The 17,492-nt window shown below is 41.2% G+C and overlaps 1 protein-coding gene across 1 annotated transcript; it reads right to left on the bottom strand.

Moving 5' to 3' along the window:
* Positions 1–188: 188 nt before the first annotated feature.
* On the bottom strand, positions 189–14,365 carry fndc7a (fibronectin type III domain containing 7a). Its single transcript, XM_050032842.1, has 14 exons — positions 14,249–14,365; positions 13,710–13,728; positions 12,292–12,549; positions 10,447–10,707; positions 9,602–9,859; positions 9,270–9,524; positions 8,522–8,776; positions 6,388–6,645; positions 5,886–6,143; positions 5,400–5,654; positions 4,918–5,184; positions 4,773–4,802; positions 3,031–3,067; positions 189–2,389 (listed from the first exon to the last, which is right to left on the bottom strand). Exons 1-13 carry the CDS (start codon positions 14,303–14,305, stop codon positions 3,036–3,038), a joined length of 2,463 nt encoding a protein of 820 aa, XP_049888799.1. The 5' UTR covers positions 14,306–14,365; the 3' UTR covers positions 189–2,389; positions 3,031–3,035.
* Between the last annotated feature and the right edge of the window lie 3,127 nt (positions 14,366–17,492).

The raw sequence follows: 17,492 nt of genomic DNA, 5'->3' as shown, positions 1-17,492 counted from the left end.
AATATTTCACTCATATCATGGTCATTGTACTGGTGTATTATGACAGCCTTAGGAAGATACTCACTTCATTTATAATAGTGTGCAACTGATGATCCACCCCTAGGATGTATAATGGTGAATGTATTGTGTCAGTTATACAACTTCAGTGAAAGTGCTATTCCATAACAGGTGTCCTGAATGAGTAAGACCTACTTCAGGGAGTTTCTCTGATGGATTCGTTTCTGGATAATTTTGGAGCACTGAATTTAGCTCACGTATCTGACCCCACACACCTGAACAAAACATGTTACTTAATAAATAGCGCCCACTCAAGATGATTGACAGCAGACGATGTGGTAATGCAAAAACGATGTGCTTTATTGTTGTCGTCAGTCATCGGAGAGAAAACAAATCCAATGAGAGCAGAGGTAACAGTGAATCTATCTCCAGCAATCCGATCAGACGTATCATCCACAGGACTTGACATGCATGACCCCAGGCGAACGGGATGGATACCTGCTGCCCCACTTTTAACTGTGACCTTTTTCTGGGTCAGAAACCGGTTCTGCAACCCAGAGTCATGTCATAGGCCGCTGTATGGAGGTCTTCTACTTGGAGAAGTCCTAAGGTCTTATCTTAAATTTGTGTTGTCTTTGAATTCTGCACTTGCACAATGTAATGTAACTCTACGATAGTGTTATTACCTTTGCTTCCAACCTTAGTGATCAAAGTGCTTTTTCATCCTTAAGTTAGTAACGCTACTTCACTTTCACTTTAGCTTTGTACATATTGTTGGTTGTATTTACCATTCGATTTGTATATAGTGTTATGCCATTCAGCTGACCTAGCTGGCTTCTAAAATGAAGAAAAGTCACAGCAAGTTTATGAGGAGGATGGTCAGCTTTATAGAGCTTTACTGCATGCTTCCACAAGACAATAAACGTCAGTCAATGTAATATTTTTGGCAGCTCTTTCAAGCCAAAAAAAAAAATGCCATAGCCATGCCATAGCGACCTAGCATTAGCTATCACCTCAGTGTCTTAGAGGATAACCGTCAGCTAATGAAGCAAGATCTGAAGACAGAGCCAGTTTCACTCGATGGCCAACGTGTTGAAACTGTGGAATTTTTTAAATACCTTGGTTTGGTTCTGGACTCCCATGTGAGCTTCTCTTGAAATACTGAGTATATTTTCAAATTAAAAAATGCTCACAGTGATTTTATCCTCTTAAGAAACTCAGTGGCCTTTGTGTTAGCAAGCAGATTTTAGAGTTAGTGTACCAAATTATGGCTGAGAGCGTTTTAACGTTTCACCTTCCTGTCTGGTACGGTCACCTTAACTGCACATCCAAGAATAAACTGTCTAAGATTGTGACAATAGCAAGTAAAATAGTTGGCAAGCCACAAAAGCCCTTGACCCCACTTTTTACAGAAAGGACGAGGAAGAAAGCAAGGAGTATCTTGGCAGATAGCTCCCACCTTCTCTTCAGCCAGTTTGAGCTCTTGAGCTCCAGTGGGTGCTATAGAGCCCCTCTGGCAACCAAAAATATATTGAACAAGTCCTTTATCACAAGTGCCATCAGTATCCTTAACTCAGTAATGTGACTGATGAGTTTTAAACCACAGACAGACAATTAGCGGATTTAATGTGTTAAGTGTTTTGTAATGACTTTTTGTGTTTGTTTTACTGACTATTTGTCTGCTTTTTACAGTGTTGTCTTTTGTGTTTTTCATTTTAGTAGCTAGCTAGGCTAACTGACTGGCTGGCTTTGCCATCAAAATGATCAAACTCGTTATCTACAAAAACATTAACAATAACAGTAACAGTGTACTATAAACAATATGTACAAAGCTAGCTGTAGAGTTGACAGGAGGTAAACAGACATTGAGTTTGTGAAACAGATTCAAGTCACACTACATGGTGCAAGTAGAGAATGACTTTTGCCATGACACATTTCTGTGGGACGTTCATTGCAAATTTTCTATCTCTGCGTCTTTTCATTTTTCCTAGACGTCATTACACATTGAGGTTACATCATCATTATCAAAGGGCAACTGGTTAAAGATGAGGAGCTGCAGAGCAGAGAGCAAACTAACATGCAGCCTACTTTAAAAAGTACCAACATGGAGAACACTTTTCAAAAACATTACATAAATGCCCATTGTTATTCATGTAAAAGTCCTCTTTTATAAATTTTATGGTTTTAATTCAGTGTTTTAACTTTTGTATTTCAGTTTGCCCAGCTCGATGTGGCTTTTCTTGCAAACAACAGTAAAAACAAAACATTTCCTACATTCCTTAACAAGAGTGATATTTCATCTGGGTATATTGGATATTTAGAGTTGCCCTTGGTGTAAACGCAGTCTTCTGTTCATGTTGGGGGGGTTGGTGGTAATGGGAGGAAGTGTTCACTGTAAGACAAGAAAGATGAGAGAGAGAGAAATTATCAACCTGGACTTGGTGGGAAAACCGGTTATGTCTCATCATAGCTTCAGTACTGATTCATCACGCTCAACAAGTGGCTGTTTTGGGAAACTTTATAGGCAAAAAGCAGAATACAGCCTTGTCATACTGAGTCACAGGCTTTTAAATATCCATCATCTTATCTGTCAGCACAGACACAATAAGATGTTTGTGTCATGTTCCTGCAGCAGCTCTCCATCTTCATTTACCTGAGTCACGTTCCCCTCGTTCTTTTTCCCATGTTTCATAGACATATACATATCTGAGACGTCCCAGGGGTAGAGACAGATAGAGATCACCCTCACCTGTGCTTGTCTACACACTATATGTTCTACTCAAACATTCACATCTATTGTTATACTAGCGCAGCATAGGCTCAGGCAGTCCATGGATGCCTGTGATGCTGTCACAAGATACCCTTCAAGCGGTGAAGCAGCACAATGAATGCGTCGTGTGAAAACAGCTTTTATCAATTTCTTTTATCATCACAGGACTGTATGTTCACGGGAAAGCACGTAGCTGTTTGTCTCAGGTTGTTACGTAACTCCAGGTTACAGTAACAGTAAACTTACAATAACAATAAACTTACCGTAATTAATCCACACTTCGTCTTCCGCGGGAGATCACTGAAGGAGGAGAGAGATAAGATTTCAGTGCAGGGGCAGTTTTCAGTTTGTAACTTGATAACAGTTTAAAAGAGCACTTTTGATAAATACAATTATTCACTTTTTTTGCCGACAGTTAGATGAGATGATTGATACCACTCCTGTCTGTATGCTTAATGTGAAACTACAGCTAGCAGTTGATAATCTTAGCTTAGCATAAAGAATGGGAACAGGGGGAGGGTCGTTCCATGGAAACTGTTCAGACTGCACTTTTTTTGTCATAACTAATGCACAATTTGGTATTTTATAGCAGGAATGATATTTTAGACCTGCAGGTAAACATATTTTGCTAGCTCAGGCGCTATTCTTTACGCCAGATATTTGTGACGGAAGTTCTCTCCGTGGTCAAAGCTTAGACACTTAGCAGACTTAGCATGCAGCTAAATGAAAAGAAAAAGCATCTTTAATTCAAATACATTTAGAAAATTTGTTTAAAAAAAGTGTTTTTCTTCATGTTTTTTGAGTGACAGGGTGGATCTGTTATGCTTGACATAGAAGGTTTTGAAAGAAAAATGAACCAAAAAATGGTTCTAAAAGATAATCAAAACTCACCAGCATCTGAAACTGTCTTCCTCAAACTCTTAAATGATGTAATTTTCTCTCAGCGAGGTCACTTAATGGGTAACACTTTATATTTTTCAACCTGGACACTATTTTACAATGTTTTTGTGTGTAAGTGACTATTGGAGACAATAGTTTTAGAAAGTAGTCCAGATCTGAGTGACAGGACTGTGGATGGCAGCTTGAAACAGGCCGCAATGTAACTACTCAGGGCATTTCTGCTCAGTCAGTTTGGTCTACTAAAAGAAGCTTGTTTTTGCTACTGACAGGTTCAGATTGTTATAAGTGTCTGACAACATTATGGAAAGGATCCCTACAGAGATAGACCTCTTTGTTAAAGTATCCATCCAAGTATCCATGGCCAAGGCCGCCAGACTCCAATTAATTAGACAGTAATTTCAGTGTGTATATAGAGGCAGCATATATATATATATATATATATATATATATTACATCTAACTGGGTGAACTAAGGGTTTATTTCAACCAAATTTCAAACCAAACCAGAGTTGGTAGTTGTTGGAACAGATAAAAGAAGAAGCAAGACTTTTTTTTGTTGAGTTTTATTTTGTTTCTCAGGACTTTGAGTGAGAACAAAAAGATCTGTCTTTGTAGGGATCCTTTCCATAATGTTGTCAAACACTTAAAATCTCAGCCTGTCAGTGGCAAAAACAAGCAACTTTAACTTTTGTTTGTTTGTTTTAGCACATTTCCCATGAAGAGGGAAGCATTTATGCGAAGTCTGAAATGTGTGCAATATTTATTTGAGTATTACCTCGCATGAATGTGAGAAACGGACAGAACAAAAATGACTACAGTTTAACAGACACAGTTAACTTTACTTTAATTTAATTTATTCTAATTTAATTTAATTCAATTTAATTTATAATTTGATAACATCATCACATACTATAAACATTATTAATAAATTTATACTACCTAGTTTTTCCCTTCAGATGTTTGGGATCCACACTTAGTAGTTTTCATGAAACAGTTAGAGTGGTATCAATCTCCTCATCTGACTCTTAGCTACATGGAAATATCAAAATATAAAACTATTCCTTAAACTGCTGCAAAACAAAATATGAAGTTTAGAAGATACTTACTCATACCAGCATTACTCTCTGGGCAGGGAACTGAAAACATCACAAAAATAAAAACATGAATGAATTTTGCTACCACAGATTATAAGAACAAATATCAGATGTGTGATATCAATCATTTACACCCTCCATCCTCTTCATGACTCACCTGAGTATGTCCTGCGTTGACAGAAGCTAACTATGACCCCATCTTGTCCTACTGGTGCCACCAGCACTGTGTAGACGTCCCCACACATTTCCTCCAGGATATCACAGTATTTGCTGCCGGCAGCTGAGATGCAGGTATAGTTAGCTCCCGTCCCGTACAGCTCTACTGTGTGGTTCAGCGTCTGAGAGCCCAGAGAGCGCCAGTACACCCTGAGGGAGTTGTTGTTGGCCATGCGTTTGAGCTTGACTCTCGTTGGACAGCAGGCACCTGCAAGAATAAGTTGTAAGAAGTTGAGTTTGTGGTGGTGTTTATGCCAGGGATTATAGTGGTGGCCATTATTACTCAGTCGACCAACTATGATTGATTGACCTGTTTGTTTCAGCTCTATTAGACAATGTAAAGTAGTACAGTATGTGTTCATTGGAGTGATGGGCTCAAATATCTATGTTTGTGGTTGTGTGCTTCTTTGTGTTTGTCCTCACTGGATGAGAATCCACGGTATTTGCACTCTGACATGTGTCCTGTGCTGCTGATGGCCTCCAGGTGGACGCTGTAGTTGGTGCCACAAGTGATGCATCCCATCAGGCAGTGGGTGTCCAGGGTGTGGCACTTAGCATGTCCCCGTGAGGACTCCAGGGTGGTGATGTAGGAGCGAGCACCGCTGCCAGGTGACCAGGTCACGTTGGTCATAGCCTGGGTGACCTGGGTCACATTTACAGACATGGGGCAGCAGGGTCCTTGGGGAATGAATTATGGAACAATAATCAATACTGGAGTGAGTGAATGGATGTATGATGAGAATATTTTGCCACAGCTAGCTTCGATGATGCTTTCTTATCCATTCATCTGAGCTAATATTGATAAATATGTTAAAAATCTGAGCTCATATTTTTACTACGAGCAGACTAATTAGCCTATTTTTATGATTTGACCTTCAGTCCCAGTGATAACTAATCATACTGTCATACCTGTTTCCAAAGTTTTACTGAATCCAGGTAGACTTCTCCCCACAGTTGTCATGGCCACTGCCATGACCTCATAGGTTGAGCCACAGGGCAGCTGTGTGAGCTCACAGGAGTTGTTTCTTGACTGGCAGGTGTGTGTTTCATAGCGTCCAGTGGCTTTGATGGTGTAATCTGTGTTGGGACTGTTGGGGGTACTGAAGAGGACTCTGTATGTGGAGTTGTTGGTCTGCGTCATATTCAGGATATCTGGAGCGCACGGAGCTGCAGCACGACAGACAACGAATTGTTTCAAACCAAAAAGACATACAGTATGCTAATGCAGCAAAGTGAGGAATTATTTTTAAGAATTAGTTCAACATTTTTGCAAATATTTTTATGTGTTTGCTTTCTTGCCAACACTTACATGCAAAGATTGGTAACACTCTCTAACTTCCCTCTCTTGTGTGTATGTTGATACGTATGTGTTCATGAGGTGAGATATCTCTCTAAACAGCCCCATTAATACCTGTCTCATGTGTGTGTGGTGTGCAGGTGCGGTTGCATCCTCGTAACTCGCTGCACGGTGTGACGGTCACAGAATAGGCCGTGTTGCACGTCAAATCTGACAGCGCACACACTGGCGCTGTGTCGTTACAGTGGACGACATCATTAGTCTGTGCCGCCGTTGTCTCGTAGAGCTCGGCCCCTTTGACCGATGACCATATGATCTCCAGGGTCTCTGTAGAAACCAGCGTAATGCTAACGTCCTGAGGGCAACAAGGAACTGGGGGAGAAACGGAGAGGAGAAATGCAAAGACAGATGAGAATGATAATCAACATTGTGCAAAAGACCATACTCTTGATTTTACATGTTTTTCACCTCGTTGGTGTTACTAAAACGAACACAGAGCAGACGTTTTGCGTTTTATCTTCACGCAAAAGGGGTCGGCAGTAAGAAGGAGTTGGCGCTTAGGTTTAGGCAACAAAACTATGTGGTTATTATTAGGATAAGATTGCAGATGTTGCCAAAACCTGGCTTTAAGTGGCACAAACACAGCAACCGATGTTGTTGTTTGCTGGGCTTGAACACAGCGCTCCTGGGTCAAAGTCCGGTGTGTGTTGGACCCATCTACTGCCTCTCCCACCCTGAGTGGACTTTTAGGCTTTTTAAACTAAGTCTGTTGCTGTGACCGTCTGTTATTACCCCTTTTACACTGCCTGCTCAAGGCGGGAATGTTGTGCCGTTATTCTGCTTGCTGTACCCAAAAGCTGCAATTGTGGATTGGAGGGATAAAGTCTTTAAGCCGGCAGTGTAAGTAGTAACAGTGTGAATCAACGTCTGTTTAAAAAAGACAGCCAGCAGGACGGGATCATGGACGGGACGGATGTGACATGTTATGTATATGACCCATCGCTGGGAGACAAAGCAGCTAGGAGCAGTTAGCAGCTAACTCAGAGAAGAAGAACAGCGGCCGAAAACATCTGAATATTAGGGAGACAATGAGTTCCAGTGGCTCCTTACCCTACGAGCAGATGACAAGATCAAACACCATATAAGAGATGGTAAACAGTTGTTTTTTGCCTTCTTATGTCATTGTTATCGTTTAGAAAGCGCTGCCAACACGTCTATTATGTGTAACATTGGATGCTGAGGCTGTTATGTTACATATCAGGTTCATCATGCCTCTGTTGCTTCTGCGATGCCACATGGGTGGCATTGGTTCTATGTAAAAATGTAAAGGAGGGGTAGAGAAGGGATTTCGCAGCAGCCCTGTAGCACAATCTCTGTGTCAAAAGAGATAATGATGTGGATGGGTTTACATTAGAGTTGGTGGAAAGCCTGGTGTGTCACACACAGATGCTAAACTTAGGGGGCACTGCCCAAGCGGCATATTTTGATGCTCTGGGAGTGAAACCAGGCGGGTTACTGGTGTGATTTTGTTGCATTGGGTGTGGCATCGACAATGGCATCTCCAACTTGTGGATTCACCATCTAATAGATCTGAAATTCTGTTCAAACAATTACCCAATGAGAACCGGTCACCTGTTGTAGGTTTGGAAGCACCTGATTTGCTGAAAGATAAAGATGGGCGGGGAAGCCTTTTTAAATTTTGACTTGTCATATTAGGAAAGGCACAGGTGTAAATATTAATATAGGCTGTGTGCCACGTGTCCTAGAAAGCCATGCCAGTGTGCTTATTGTCGAGGAAGTGGTATTGTGAGAGAGGTGGCACACCTAAATGGAACACAGCCATTTTAATAGTATCAATTACACCACTTTCCTGAAATGGCATGTTATAATATCTGTTGTGACAAAGATCTGTATTTTCCAACAATGCCATGATGGAGAAGTCAGGGAAGCTCTGTTATCTAAGATTTTAGAGTCAGCTGCCAAAATGCTTTGCAGTCATGAGATGTGATGCTAGAAAATCAATCGCAGAGGAAAAGTGGGGTGTAAAAAGGAAGGACAATGTGTATTTGGGCGTTTCTTATTTTAAAATGTTGCTTGTTGAGCCGCCACACGTTACATTTTTGATGTGAAAGTTGCTACTAATAAAAACTGAAGGTACACCCAGTAAGTCAATGAGCTAAAAACCACTAGTAAGGTCCTTTTACTTGATAACAAAAACATGCATTGGTGTGGCTGCGTAGGGTCCTACTAGTGGTGTAGTTGCGGACGTGTGCATAAGGGCTGGAGCCGGCCTGGTTGTAGGGGAAGACGGTGGTGAGGTAGGTGTAGCCACACATGCAGGAAAACGGGCATGTGGTTTCAGTGGTGTTGCACGACTTCTCAGTTCCGTCGTCCCTCTTTATGAAAGCTATGTAATACTCCACCAGTGGCACCTCGTCCCACACCACCGAGCAGTTGCCTGCTTCGGGCTCCTCCACCCAGATGTTCTCTGGAGGACATGGATCTGTCAGAGAAAGAGAGATATGAAGACATACTCCTTTAACATCACTTGTTAAAGGTATAGTTCAACATTTTGGGGAATATACTATTCACTTTCCTGCAGAGCATTACATAAGAATACCACTCATCATACACTGATACCACTCTCATTTTTGTGTGTGTGAGTGGGAACTTTTGTAGCTCTTAAACAAACAAGATATATCATGTTAATCTGTGAGTTTTAGAGGTGGTGGTAGTCAAAATTTGTTTGTTTTGTTTGTGCATTGGATCACGCTAGCGGTGTCCCCCCGTTTCCAGTCTTTGTGCTAAGCTAAGCTAACCAGCTGCTGCCTGTAGCTTCATATTTAGCCTACAAGCACGAGAGTTGTATTGATCTTTGTGGCTGACTTTTAGAAAGAATTCTAATTAGTGTATTCCCAAATATGTCAAACTGTTATTTGAGTATATTTGCGTATATTATATGTGATTATGATTGTGGTTGTGTGTGATATACCCACATGTAACGTAGTCTACTGGCTGTGAGGGGCTGCTGGGACCAGCTTTGTTGTAGGCTACGACAGTGACAGAGTTGTTCTGACCACACTCCACAGATGTAATATAACAGAAACTATTCGCTGTTGAGGTACAGTTTTGACCATTACTGGACCAGGCGATGTAGTTCTCAGCTCCTTGCACTGACATCCAGTACACAGTGACCCAAAGAGACCGTCCCTGAGACAACTGGACATGGGTCACATCTGTGCTCGGAGGACCTGTGAGTGAAACCAGAAGGCAATGAGTAACAAGATCTGCTGGGCTACATTCAGGCTCTACGTCATGTCGTGCTTACGTGTGATCTGGCAGACAGTGAGGTCGTCCCCAGCTCGACCCTCAGAGTCCCAGGCTGTGCCCTTGATACAGTAGGTGGTCCCTCCTTCAAGGCCGTCAAAGGTCACCGTGGTGTCAGTGGTGTTTAGTTTGAAGCGGGAGCTGGAGCCCTCCCTGATGATGCAGAGCATGTAGAGGATGGCGTTCCTCACCGGGTTCCAAGTCACGAGGATGGTGCCGTTGTCAGGAGACTCAGTGTTCAACTTGGGCGCCACCACCACTACAGACAAGTCCAGGTAGAGAGTAATGAGAGGTCAACATGGTCAAACAAGCAGATTTCTTCTATCTACTGTCCTGACTTTTTTTTGTGATAGGTGTGAGATGGAAACAATTTCCTTGTGATTATGTTACATTACACCTTCGGGAAAGGAGACAACCCAGTTCTCATGGTTTCCCTTTTCATATTATGAGAATGGTATAGTGCAAAGGCATGGATACAGTTTCCACCCTCCTGCTTTGGCTGCAAAGAGTAGAGACTGTGTGACAATGGGCAGTGAAAGGACACGCCGTTATGGCCGGCGGAGTGAACTAACAAACTATTGTCCTACAGGAAAAACAGAAAGGCTGCGTTTCACCTTTCATACACAGATTACCATCTTGAATAAACTGCTTCTGAAATGTAGTGTCTGGACAAGTGAAAGTGGGCGGAAAACGTCATTATTGTTCAATTTTATTCATTATTAGTGGTGAAAATCATAAATATGTGCCCAATGAGTGTTGTTAGCTCAACTTTGATCACTTTAGTGACATTTAAAATGCTCAAGCGAGTGTTTTTAGGACTCTTGTATGAAGACTTTTTGTCCGTACCTGTCCTGGCCTCGATGGGGTACGAGGGCTGGCTCCTCCCCCCAGAGTTGACGGACATGACGCTCAGCCTGTAGTCTCTGTAGGGCTGGAGCTGCTCCACCGTGCCTGGCGAGTCGCTCACCACGGTCTCAGAGAAGAAATCGCCGGTCTCCGACTGTGCCCTCAGGATGTAGCTGGTTGCCCCGGAAACCTCTGTGAACTCTACAGTGATGCTGTCGCTGTTTTTGGAGTAGGCCTGTTCAATGCTGGGCACCTCAGGAGCTGAAAAACCACAATGATGGGAAAAAATGTGAGATTGATAATAAAATAAAATGCTTTTCAATAGAGTAAGTTGATTTACAGTGAAAATATTTTTTAATGTGGAATTGGAGGGATCATTTTGCCATCTTTAAAATTTCTCAAATGGTCAAAAATGCTAAAATTTTCCCCCTAATCCCTGTAACAAATGGTATCAACCCAACCCATTTGATAAGATTTTGCCTCAAGGACCGCCATCTGAAAAGATTTTGATTGTTAGATATGATTAAGACCAGAATTCTGTAGTTGTCAACCACAGTTGAGGAGAAAACCTACGAAGTACAACCTATGATCAGAATAGTCACTGGTATAACTGTTACTCACATTTAGCTCACACTTTTAAAGTGAATTAAATAGTGAAAATAAATGATACCTCATTTTTCTGGGGACTCTGGAACTCCCTTAAGGACCCCCATAGGTCCGCAGATCCCCAGTTGAGAACCACATCTAAACTTTCAAAGTTTGAATATGTGCCTAGCCATAACACAATGATTATTACAGATTTATGACTAGAAAAACTTAACGTGCCATACTGAGCTGCACCTCAGTTTAATCTCCAGGTTCCCTGCTTTCAGATGATGTATACCACTTCTACGTGGCATGTGATGTTAATCTGCTGTATCCCTATAAAAGTCCCATGTCCCCCCTTAAAAAAGATAGCTCTGTGGTAGGTTTCCAAGGGTCAAAACAGTTTCTCTGTTTTCCTTATATATAGAAATATAATATAAATGCAGTTAACTTTCACTTCACTACATTTAAGAGAGAAATGTTGTACTTTTTATGCCACAAAATGTATTTAAACGTAAAGATTTTATAAATTTTGAACATATTTTCCTTGTCAATTGATTGTTTGGTCAATTAAACTTCTAAAAATTGTGAAAAATGTCCTTAACAGCTCCCCAAAGCTGAATGTGATGTCCACAGATGTCTGGTTTGTCTGACCAGTCCAAAGATATTCAGTTTATAATGATATAAAAAAGAAAAAAGCAGCAAATCCTGACAGCAGATGAGCTGGAATCAGAGGATGGTTGGCATTTTGCAGATTAATCGGTCACCAGAATCGCAGATTGGTTTCCTGTCAACCAACCTAAACTACCCTACAGTATGTAATGTAGTTCAGGTTAGCTCCCTGCTGATGCATCACTAATAATCCAATAATAATGTAGTGGAATATGTTACATGTAGTCGTAAGTGCAATATCGTAGGCAACTGGACTTGCTTGCGTTTCTTGAAGACGTTTCGCCTCTCATCCAAGAGTCTTCACGGGAGAAGCTTGCACTAAAGAAACTTCTTGAATTAGAGGCGAATCGTCTTCAATAAACGCAAGCAAGTCCAGTTGCCTACGATATAGCACTTACGATTACCATGACCTGGATGACTGAGAATCTTCACCAACAAGTTACATGTAGTATTGCTGCTTTTACGGCAGTGAAGAATCTTTGGACTCCTTCTGCCACTGTAGAAATGTTGGAAACATTGAGTCTGTCTTCATGGGCAGTGAATCTCAATCATTTTTCTCCTTTCCCTCTCTGTGCTGTTAACACTGACCTGTTGTCTCCTCTGTCTCTGCACTGCTGAGGACTTTGAGAGCATTGTCCATGGCTTCGAGCTGCATGGTGTACACTGTGTTTGGTGACAGGGAGTTGACTGAGCCCATCACGGAGTTTCCACTGAACTGAGCAAAGACCGGCTGCTCCGGAGAGCTCTTGGGTGTCGCTGTGATCTTGTAGGAGCTGGCGCCGGTGTAGCCGCTCCACTGTACTGTCATACTCTTAGATGTGACTGTAAACACTGACAGAGTGATGTCTGACGGAGATAGAGAAGAAAACAATGGGGTACATTCAAAAGGATTTACAGGTTTTCATATTGCAGGTTAAAAAATCATCACATGCTAATAAAATGTGCATTTTTTTGGGTTGTTTCAGAAGAGTTGGCTTAAAAGTATACTTTACTCCCAGAATGACCATTCAGTCATTCATTTCCTATAACGGCTTATCCTGTGAGGGGTCACGTGTGGCCGGAGCCTATCCCAGCTGACACTGGGCGAGAGGCAGGGTACACCTTGGACAGGTCACCAGACTATCACAGGGCTGACACATGGAGGCAGACAACCATTCACACTCACATTCACACCTACAGGCAATTTAGAGTCACCAATTAACCTGCATGTCTTTGGACTGTGGGAGGAAGCTGGAGTACCCTCTTGCTTTGGGGCGACAGTGCTAACAGATGCTAGCAAAATGACCATGCATTGTTAATTACTTACCCTGTTACGGGGAATACATGAAGAAAAAAATATTTTTCTCACATGTCACTATGGTGAATGAAGAATCCAAAAACTGGTCCACTGCTGCCTCTAGTTTGTTTGTGTTATTGTGTGACTTTGGTGAATTCGAGCTAACCCTTAAAAAAAGTCACACAATAACACAAATGGACTAACTGATCAAGGCAGTGGTAGACCAGCAGCTCCTGTGTTCAACGAGGTAAAATGATTGTTTATGTCAGTGGAGTCTGGCTTTGAAGAGAGCATAGACAGGTTTGACTTTCAGTTCCCCATCGAAAAGGGCTGTCTGTTTGGGAAGTACTGAGCATATGATTGGAAAAATAAGACTTGGATTATACTGTACGAGTTGTGTGACAGATGTTTTGATTTAGTTTTGCAGTTGAACTTGGACACCTATGACTTTAATTCATCAAGAATTGCCTTCGTTTTTGGATTCTTCAGTCACCCCGTAGAGGCATGTGAGAAAAAACTCCCCCCCCAAATTTGTGACACATGACACAAGCTTAGCAATTGATATACAAATAGCTATTTTGGGGATGAAGTATTCCTTTAAACTTTCTTTATAGAATAAAAATCTTTTAGGAAGACTTTTAGAAGGTAATTTCACATTAAGGGATATTGTACATTGTCAGACTTTGGGATCATCATTAAGTAAGACAAATGTAAAAAAAAGAGGATTTACCATTTTGAGCAGCACAAATCTGAAAATGACAAAACATGGCAGGTTAATAAATGAAACAAGGAAACAACCCTGATGATAAGCGACAGGAAATACAATATTTCAAGACAAGGACATCATTCCAAGAGTAGCAAGCTGCTGGTATTTCACATTATATCCTGGGGCAAATTATGCCTCAGCATATAATGCCTGTATCATGTTCTCGGCGCATGAGAGGCAGCAGGCTGCACATTACCTTCACTCAACACAGATTTCAGGACTGGTCACAGCGCTGGTATTTCTTTCAGGTCGGAATGAATTTGTCTATTGAGCTAAGGTTGGGCATGCCACACGCACTTGTTGAAAGCAGTGACACTCAAAAGAGCCTGTGTTCATAAAAGTCTTGCCTCTGTACAGTAATATTTATCTGGATATGTCTTGAAAATAGGAAAACATGTCAACTACCTACACTGATTATGTTAAAATCATACTTTTTGTTGTGGCTTTTTGTTAAAACATTTAAGAGAAAATTAGTGCACAGTGAGAAAATGACCACCTCTTACCTCGGTGAAGGTAAATAAAAGCAAAAGTTTCAGCATCTTTAACTGTATTGTTCCCATGCCGTCAGCGTTTCCCTGCTGCCTGGAGGCAAGACGTGTGATGCTGTTTCTCAAAATGACTTCAGGGAAGCAGCTCAGGCTTAAATTTGACTTCTTTTTTTTTGTTCCCCCTCCCTCTCTCAGATGAAACGACAGGTCCTTTATTGTTTCAGCAAATACCAAAGAGCCCAGAGGCTGTAACTCCTCCCCACAGGGGTGTTTGGGGGGCCGATCAGAGCGAGAGGAGGGAGCTCATCTTTGTTAGACAATGAGGATGTTGATAAAAAACAATTTTGTTAAAAACTTTTTTACTTTTACAACCCTGTCTTTAAAAATGGTACAAATTAATTTCTGTGTTGTAGTCTGAAGTGTTTGCACCACGAGAAAGCTATCCTAACACCCCAGTTGAGCAGCATCCATCATTACACGTTACACAAAAAGATAACTTGATAAGTGATGACCCATTTCTGTGTCTGGGAGGCAGTTTTATGGCCTGATTAAGGTTTCATCCAAACAATATTTGATCTCTCCTGGTTTCCACATCCGTTACATCTTGTCACAGATATACCTCTTTTTAAGCAATTAGTCATTTTGCCCTCCATTTGTCGATCTTAAATCTATACACACTTGAGGGCTGCACCACGAAGCCCGTTCAACCGAGCTAGGTTGTCTTTGTCTGAGCTTGCACAACAAACCCTAAAGCCTCAGTCAGAGATAATGGGGACCACTAAGGTAGTTATCAACTTGCTCTGTTAACCAAGGCTTACTGCTTCAGGCTCTGTGGGCGCTCCTATAAAACACTTTAAAATGATCGATTGTGTGCTGCCTACTTCTGCTTCAGTTAAGACGAGAGAGTATTGCTTTCATTAATATTACTAATCATGTGAACTCAGAGGAGTATACTGAATTTCTTTTATTGCTCCATTTATTTCCGACACAACAGCTCCACTTTCTGCAGCTCTGAAACTTTAAACTTAATGCAACAGATTTAAACATTAAACTGAAGAACTGCATGTACTGTCCCATAATGAAGGAGACGTGGAAATCAGTTAAACTTTGGGTCAAATTAAAGTGAAATAAAATTTTACTGACTGAATAGGCTATTATCTGCAGTAAACACTAATAGACAAATCAGTGTTTTATCAGCTGTAATACTGTGAAACTTCAATTAGTAGCCTGGGCTATTATTTGCTTTAATCACTGAACTCAACAGGCCTCCATTATTTATTTATTTTTTTTATATACTTTATTAATCCCCGAGGGGAAATTCAATTTTTCACTCTCAATTACACACAGGTCCGAACACACACATGCACAAACTGGACCTATACATGCACTAAGTGGAGAGACGTCAGAGTGCCATGACAGGCGCTCCGAACGGTTGGGGGGTTCGGTGCCTTGCTCAGGGGCACCTCGACAGTGCCCAGGAGGTGAACTGGCACCTCTCCAGCTGCCAGTCCACGCTCCATATTTTGGTCGGACGGGGACTTGAACAGGCGACCCTCTGGTTCCCAACCCAGGTCCCTATGGACTGAGCTACTGCCGCCCCAATTATGGACAGGCATCTATATGGGATAGGCCTTTAATTCCTTTTACACAAAACTGTTGCTCAGCAAAGTTGAAATTAGGCTTCGAATAACGTATTATGTGTTATGTTATGACATTTGTTTCATGGCACCCGAGGATAACGGCACCCGGCATACCGACCACTTCATCCTGTTAAAACAGTATTTTATAACTTGGATTTATTTTTATGAAAAACACTTTTGATTCTTTTGATTGGTGGACCCTTACAGACTAAAGGAATATAAAAAGAATTACTGGGTAATCAAGGAATTGACACATATTTTGACTTTATGACAGCTTCAGAAGAATGGAGTCACCACGTGTTTTTTCGTCATGCTGGTAAATCTGAATGACTTACAGTCTTCTCTGGTTTCAGTAAAATGAAATGTGTAGCATCTCCACATTGGCAAAAGTTTAAACGTTTATATGTTTATGTTCGATCTAAGCAGCCAATTAATGTTAGCTCAAGTGGGTAGTCAACGATACGGTTTTATACATCCAAAGAACTTCTATAAAAATGAACTGTCTGGTAACCAGACCAGGCCTTTAATTGAGACAGGCCTTTATTCGTCAAAATGTGTAGCTACACCAGGCTACTAAAAGGAACTGGGCTTTTAAATGAAGTTTTACCTGCAGTGTTAAATGGACTTTAGCAAATCAGGATCAAGCATAAAACCTGTGGTAACGTTATAATGCTTTGCAGGAATTATATCACATTTCATACGCATAAAAACGTCATCCTGATTAATAATATGGTGAAGTGTACGCTACCTGTGCCTTTATTGAAGGCTTCTTTTAGAGCCAGTGTGGACACAGGGACAAGAGAACACTGAGAGCAACAGCCTTGCAAATAATATAAAACAATATCACTCAGATTTCTGCATCACTGACGTACTGCAGGTTCCGGTGAAAAGCAAAAAATGCGACATGATGCATACAGTAAGTGCTACTGTAATAGGGTTTAGTCCAGGGCATGTATGTAACATTGTGGCCATAGAAACAGAATAACTGTGATTCTATTTTTTTTTTATAGTTATGGCTCAACAAGATGGATTAAGTGCATATAACCTATTCCCTCAGCTGACAATCTGTATTGCTAATGAATTACATTCACTACAGAGTGACACTTCTCAGAGGAGCTGTGGAAGGAGCTTTTCAGCTGATTTCAAGCCGAAACTCGGAACATAAACTGGTCCTGACCATGTTAGGTTTGCTGCACAAGTTACCAGGTTAAAAGAGGGCCACCTTTGTAGGCTCAACATACCTTGCTAAGCCACTAATCTTGCTTCGTTGATATTTGTTTATTGTCAGTGTAGATATGGATGTTGGATGTCAGAAAAGTATAGCATTTACAGTTTAAGACAGTTGCTGCATAGGTGCCCTTGAATGTATACAATAAAGTATTTATTTTCTCTGATGAGTAAATGAATCTGCGTCCGAGTCAGCTGAGGTCAAATGTCACTTTCTCAACAATACTGACAAACAAAACAATCCAGCAGAAACAAGCTGACTTATGTAACCACACACAACGTGCTTTTTGGATAACTGTAACTCCATACATTAGGATTCACTACAGGGAACTTTACCATACTCTAAAGTTACTGCATGTACAGAACTGTCTGTGCAGATAGTTTCAGTTTAA

The sequence above is a fragment of the Epinephelus moara genome, chromosome 21 (assembly GCF_006386435.1).
Source record: "Epinephelus moara isolate mb chromosome 21, YSFRI_EMoa_1.0, whole genome shotgun sequence".
In the NCBI taxonomy this organism is placed as follows: Eukaryota; Metazoa; Chordata; class Actinopteri; order Perciformes; family Serranidae; genus Epinephelus; species Epinephelus moara.
The sequence above is the reverse complement of the archived record's forward strand: the minus strand, read 5'-3'. Positions and strand labels throughout refer to the sequence as shown.

Coding starts and splice junctions, on each gene's coding strand:
- fndc7a (XM_050032842.1), bottom strand. CDS start 14,305: ATGGGAACAATACAGTTAAAGATGCTGAAACTTTTGCTTTTATTTACC. Junction 9,525..9,601: donor CACTGTCTGCCAGATCACAC/GTAAGCACGACA, acceptor TTTCACTCACAG/GTCCTCCGAGCACAGATGTG. Junction 5,185..5,399: donor ATACCGTGGATTCTCATCCA/GTGAGGACAAAC, acceptor TTATTCTTGCAG/GTGCCTGCTGTCCAACGAGA.